This window comes from Mizuhopecten yessoensis, unplaced genomic scaffold (assembly GCF_002113885.1).
Source record: "Mizuhopecten yessoensis strain PY_sf001 unplaced genomic scaffold, ASM211388v2 scaffold10913, whole genome shotgun sequence".
Classification (NCBI taxonomy): Eukaryota; Metazoa; Mollusca; class Bivalvia; order Pectinida; family Pectinidae; genus Mizuhopecten; species Mizuhopecten yessoensis.
This window is the reverse complement of record NW_018408784.1, coordinates 227,264-234,372: the sequence shown is the minus strand read 5'-3', so window position 1 is coordinate 234,372 and position 7,109 is coordinate 227,264. Positions and strand designations below refer to the sequence as shown.

The window sequence follows — 7,109 nt, the reverse complement described above, 5'->3', positions numbered from 1 at the left end:
AAAGAGCGTGAAAGGACATGTTATAGCACTCTGTACCAGGTACCATTTGGCCAAATATCTTTGCTCTATACCCCTTGTGGTTATTCAGATGATTAAAGGTTGTTTTTAACACATTTGACCCTTGATCTTGAAAGTAGGTCACCATAATTTATTTAAGGAAACATTATAGCACTCTGTCCTAGGTAACTTACGCCCAAATTTCACCGCCCTAGGTCCTTCAGTTCTTTAAAAAAAGTCTATCAAAGAAAAAGACCTGGACGACGGAAAATACACCATACCAAAAGCTCAACAGGCACTTTGTGTGAGGCGAGCTAAAAGGTGAAGCAAGATCAGAATGATTGTATGTAAGTGTTTATTTACAAACTTACAATATAAGGCAAGGTTGTGCCTTGTGATGACAAAGTATGGTTGTAAGAGTCGGACAAAGCTGAATGGGGGTCAAACCCAGTAGATATGACAAGAGTCCTTCACACTCCTAAATAGGAACAATTTACAGAGAGTCAGATTCATAAGCTGGAACTACAGAGTATGTACTTATTATTATTATTATTATTTGATGTCCCAAAACTACCAGGTGACAATATCCTTTATTGCTAATTCAGAAATGGTAACATTGGCAGATCTTGTTTTATACAAATATAATTCTAAAACTATATTAATGATAGTCAATCACTGGTGGACAAAGACACACATCCTTCAGCTGAGAAAACAAATCTCGACAGTACGAAATCTAAAGGATCCTTGTCACATCTACTGTAGGATTTCTTGCACGACACACTGTTCGAATATTTAGATCAATAAATTAAGTCGTAACTCATCAAAACAAAAGACTTTGTTGTCGGCAAAAAAAATAGTGATTTGCATTTGTACAAAAATTGTTAAATTTTATCATTTTACTGACTGAGCTGTCATGAGGGTAAAGATTAAAAGTTAAAAAAAAGTTACCCATAAAACACAAGTATCTGAAGTCCCCAATATCCAGGGTTGGAAATAGCAGCCAATCTTTGACTTTTCAACTGTTTTGAAATATTATTGCATCACAAGGAAAAATAATTCAAGGAGAGTATGCTATTTGTAATCGGACATGCCTAGCTTTCTGTTCTCCAAAGTTCCAAACCACAAAACCTCTCCTCTCCTACATATCAGTTTTCAGAGTTTAATTTTGTAGAAGGGAACTTCATGGCAAAACTTGGTCCGACTGTTTTTCATGCGTTTAAGATAACAAAACGAGGAAAATTATGAAGTAATAAGAATAATTCAACAAGAAAGGTGAAAAAATAACCATTTTAGAATAATTTTGTACACAATAATTATATTAAATGCTTAAGAGGTCCACTTAATACTTAACACGTGCATCATGTGATCATTATGTTTCTGATGTTTTTAAAAAGTCATTTATGTATGCACAACGGCCGAAATTAAAAATATTACTACATAATTTAATGTTAATAAATGATATTTCCCTGATCAGTTTTCTATAACCAGGCAATAGAAGTGTTTTAAGTATCCAAACAGTTGATTTTAAGCACTATGACATACAGAACTGTAAAACATTAGTACAGATGTACACATCTTGCATTTCATAATTCGTTGCATATCACTCTTGTTCACAGAATAATTAAATCCCACTTAAAAATATCACAAACATACTCTTGTTATTATGTAATCAAATAATTTGTTTACTAAAAAGAAAATAATGTTTTTCCCTTTAAATAAATAAAATTTGCTACCTTAATTGTAATGCAAGATCCCATATATTCACATTACCAGTAATGCACTTTTTAATGCCTGTATACAATGTAGTTTCACACAAATGACTATCACACAGATTTCATTGCTGTTTCCTTTCTTCACTCTTCCTTTTCTTCTCTTTCCCACTCTCTTTCTTTCTCCCACTCTCTTTCTCTTTCCCACTCTCTTTCTCTCTCCCACTCTCTTTCTCTCTCTTTCTCTCTCCCACCCTTTTCCTCCTTTCAATCATACTTCTTGGCATTTACAATCCTCCAAAATCAATATAATGAAAAATGAGTTTTAATGACAAAGTTGACTGACAAATCTTCGAAGATGCAACTGAAATCACATTCAGAGATATGATATATATACACAAGTGTACTTTTATATATATTTTGCTTCTGAAAATGTCTTCTATAAATAATTGCTGATTCTGTGCTTTGAAAATCACATATTTTTGCTGCAACAATATGGCCGAGTTTTGAAAATTGCAGGATTTGTGGTGATGACAAAGGTCTATAAAGATGTTGTTTTCCATTGTGACAACAAGGGAAAGGAAACTGTCCTTTTCACTCTTTAGATCACCAGGGAATATGAAGGAACATGTGTTTGTTTCAATCAATCCCAAAACAGTACACAAGATTCAGTCACATTAAATCTATTTAAACTGTGTCTGGAAGATGTATGTTTCCCTCTGAAATTCCTCAGGGTCCAGAAGTGCTCTGAAAAATATTGAAATCTATTTTCAAAATATGTGATGTCATACTCTTCAAAACCAGTGGTTACTTTGAGATAGCACAACACATTGAAATATCAACAGATTACAAAGGCTTACCTCCCAATGCAATGCATTGACAGTCAATTATAATTATAATTTCATTCCCTTAGAAGATAACATCAAATTAAGTTCACATTTGCACAGTTAACTCTTTGTCACTCCTGATGATTAATTTTGTAAAGTACCCAATACTTTTGCAAATAGTGGACCTAAAACCATGACATTTATGTCTTCACCATATAGCCACAGTATCATAAAGTCAAAACTGGCCGTAATATAGTCTCCCTAGTGTAAAGACATTTATGCAACATTTTCGAACTATTTAGGTTATACTTGAGAATATACCCGCTCAAATGAACAGAAATAATCATCAGTTATGACCTGGATATATCTAGAAATTATCAATACATTTAATATCTTAAACCTTTTCGGCTGGTCTCTATCTTCAAACATAGCAATAAGGTGAACCAACAACATACGCATGTCAATTTCTAAACACAGCTCTTTGGATTTGTTAAATCAGTGACGTTTTCTTAAATATACCGATTCGACCTAAATCCATAATTATTGAAAGTATACGTACATTTCCGAAAATCTGTATTACAAGTCGTTGTTCATTGCTCCTCAAATGTGTATCCAATGAGCATCGTTTCTCTGGGGGAAAAGACAGAAGTGTAGATGTACATTGATTAAATGGATATCGTCACACCCACTAATGCTTATCATAGAAACATTTTATTGTCAACTTGTTACCAACTACAATTTAATTAACATTTTGATCACTGTTTGGAATCGCATACTTTACTCAAAAATAAAATAACATGAGGCTGTTGGGCGACAAATTTCTCACTTTTCGTTTAAAATCAAAATAACATGAGGCGGTTGGGCGACAATTTCTCACTTTCCCTTTAAAAGAACTTCACCAATACAAACATTGTGATTGATATTACATCTAGTCTGTTAAAGTAGAAATGATCAATTTTTTTTTTTTTCATTTCCAAATATTTTATCAAATCAAGTGATTTAATGGAAATTAAATCAATATTATGGTGGACGAGACTGACTCATTTACAAAGAGAAGTTTACAATTCATTTCTTCACTGTCAATCCCTTACTAAAATTACTTACTGTGTGGTTGGTAACTGGTATGTCTGATTCCTGAAAAAGCAAATATCAATATTTCAAAATGAACTTTGAAACATAAATCTGCAGGATATACTTTTCCTAGCGCAGACATAAAATGTACTAGCCTCGGGCAAAGGGCTAGTGGAACTGTAAACCCTGTGAACTTATATAATTAAATTATATCCTTTTTAGAATGGATTTGTTATATATTTGTGGTGAACAGTTTATCAGTATCAACTTCTTGACCAGTGTATTATAGCTTGGAAACTGGAGAACCTTTTAGAAATGTCACCAATAAAACAAAACATTGATGTGTACTTACTTTGCTTTTGCATGTGTCAAGATGTGAGACTTTAAGTTTGTGGATTGTGCAAATTTCTTGTTGCAACCGTCAAATGGACACACATATGGTCTATCACCTGTGTGGATGCGAACATGCGTTCTTAAATTGAAATCCAAAGAAAATCTTTTCCCGCAGCCTTCAAACGTACACTGTAAAAAGAAAAGGATGTTTCATGAATATCGGTATGAATGAAAGTACAATTAGAGCTACAGAAACTATTTTCTTACTGTATTTTTTTTTTAGTTGACTGGAGACCATGGTGGCGATCTCCAGATTTCCTAGTTGGGCCTAAATTAAAATATTGTTTGTTTGGCATTGACCTACCGACCTGAAAATAACCCCCCCCGACTGATTTTTTTTTTATGTATCCAAATTATTATTTTTTATTTTATCTACGATCGCTATTTTCGGAATCCAAACCATTCCGGATTTCAGTTCCTTTTTAGTTTTACCTACTCATTAAAAACACTTAATGCGGCATTGTTCTGCTAACAAACACCTGACTGACGTACTCCAACAATGTTAGAGGTTAATACTTTTGACAGGCGCTGTGTTCTCGATGCTGACTATCAAATTTTCAAAGTTCGGATTTTTAAAAAGTATAGTGTGTTTACATACATTTAAATGTTCAACAGGGTCCAATAAATATTCCTTTCTATAAATTATTAATTAGATAAGAAGAATTTCGTGTCAAATACATAAATAATGAGTTTTTCCTCTTTCGAAGTGAAGCAGACAACATTTGCCATGATTTTCCAGTTAATACAAAAATGGATTACATGTAATGTTCTACAAGCGAAATACAAACAAACTCAATTTCATTTCGTTCCATTTGAAATTCTCCCTGCTATTATGTATCAACCCAGGAAGCCATGTGGTTGAAGTAGGTCAGAGATGTGCTACAACGACATGGACATGTATTTTGAGTGTTATATTCCGTACTAATATACTATATATATGTGTCTGTGGCATACATGAGATATATATTATATGAACCGTGAGTAGACATTGTTGTCATGAACTGTTAAATCACCTAAGTGAGTTTTTCAAGCAGATTTTGTTCCGCCCGGATTTCGGGTGGAATCTGCATCAAAGAATGAATAATTCAGTGCTTCGGACATAAGAGGCCGCAGTCGGCAAAATTCATATTGGATAGAAAAAAGGCCGACTAGCGGCCTCTTATGTTATAGGAGTACTGACTGATTGTAATAAAAATATTTAAATTTTGCACACAATGGAGAACAAATACCTGATGGATCGTGATAAACCTTTGACTATTTGTGAAACGGAAATTAGGTTTTATAAGTGACAGTCAGTGTATATTCTAGTCATAATTTCCCTCAGTATTTGACAAAGAGACAAGGATATGTTTTTATAACAGAATATGGATACTGTCAGATAATATTGTTATATAAAATTACGGAATAATAAATCTAGTCTAATTGGTTTACAATCATACATACACATTTCTTTGTCAATATTTAGATTAGCTATACTTTATAGGATGTATGTTTTTGTATCTAGTCCATATTATATTGTCTTTAAAATGTGTACAGTCAGTTAATTAAATATCCTAGTCAATGTCATGGTCTCAAGAAGTATACTTTTATTTTACTATAGTCTGTATTATAAATTTGGATTAAAAAGTCTATTGGCTAATATGCAGTTGTCCTGTAACTGTCAGACTTCCTTGGAAAATAAATATTTAATAGGTGCTTTCAGCATTCAATGATTTATGTATTGCACTCTAGTCATATTCAAATAAAGATTTCTGAAAATGATACTCTTTTGGATACCAAGCTTTATATAAACAGTTATAGTTATCTTTTCTCAATCTTCCAAAAAGTGTCTACTGGTGAGGTATCCACAAATCTTGTACATGCATTGCATGTATGAATTTTACCTGAATAGTTACTCAAATTCATGTACATTGGTATCTTTATGATTTCAAATTAGTCATTCCAAGTTACTTAGGGTTGTGTATGTACCAGATATATTAGTTCTTGTTGTCGTTGCTGTTGACATTGATTCACAAAGTGAATTAAAAACTTTTTATTGAATTTAATTAATGATTGTTTCATATTTTTTCAAATAAAATAAAATATTTTTCCTACCTACCTACCTACCTACCCGAGTACTGGTAGGGTGGGTCGGTCAATGCCATACAAGGAATATTTTAAGGATGGCCTTGCTGACCACCAGAATTAAAATGATAATACTTGTTAGGGCAACGATAGGAAAATTTGTACGAGAGGTTTGGTTAAAATTTATCTAGTAAATTGGAGAAATATTAAAAGTCAGAACCATGAAAGAACTTTTCAGATCAAGTAAGGCCAATATTGGCAGAGCATATGAGATATGCCCCAGACAAAGTGATGCAAACCTTTATCCCCCCAGCTAGTACTAATCATAGGCTATGAAACACCACTGAACAAAGGGTACCGATTCCTTATTAACACAACAACGTATGATTACTTAGCCTACTAAGTTTCAAAGAAATCCAGGGTTCTCCCCAGGCCATTTAGCTGATACGGCTCCGTATCAGCTTCAGTTTGAAATCCTCCCTGCCGTATCAGCTTAATTGACCCGTATCACCTTAGACTGTGAACCGCATCACCTTGTTATTTGTACTGAAGGTGGTCTTTTTACGCAAGAAATTGACACTGATTAAATCACACGGCTGACCCAAGTCCAGCAATGACCCCACTGGTCATGATCAGTTGCACGATAGGCGTATTGCCACAGGGGGGCTGTAATTAGTGGGGAGGGGGACCGGACGACAAGCCCACAGGTGTCCGGCAAGCGTGCTCACTGGAGCCTAAAGCAATTACCACCGGATCCTTTTAGCATGGTCAACAGGTGATTAATTGAGGTACCTACTGTTGGATTAACAAAACAAACACTTATTACATCTATTATAAATTAATTTACTCACATATGATTGCATTTGACAACGCTGAAATAGCGTGTGTATTGAGTTAGTGATGGTCGCCATCTTGGATTGTGTAAAGTACAAACCGGAAAGGGAAATGAAAATCCGGATTTGTTGTTTTTAATGAAGAAGAGCTCAAATAAAAATGCTGTTTTAATCTTTGATCACATTTACTGACAGCAGTATTTAATACAGTTTTG

At 33.8% G+C, this 7,109-nt stretch overlaps 1 protein-coding gene across 1 annotated transcript in view; it reads right to left on the bottom strand.

Moving 5' to 3' along the window:
- Positions 1-335: 335 nt before the first annotated feature.
- Positions 336-7,109, bottom strand: part of LOC110463499 (transcriptional repressor protein YY1-like) — a 14,803-nt gene continuing 8,029 nt past the window's right edge. The window contains exons 6-9 of the mRNA XM_021518129.1: positions 3,957-4,126; positions 3,638-3,667; positions 3,093-3,163; positions 336-2,453 (exon numbers count right to left, since the gene is read on the bottom strand). Coding sequence (XP_021373804.1) covers positions 3,124-3,163; positions 3,638-3,667; positions 3,957-4,126 — 240 coding nt within the window. The 3' untranslated portion in view covers positions 336-2,453; positions 3,093-3,123. The remainder of the gene's footprint in view (positions 2,454-3,092; positions 3,164-3,637; positions 3,668-3,956; positions 4,127-7,109) is intronic.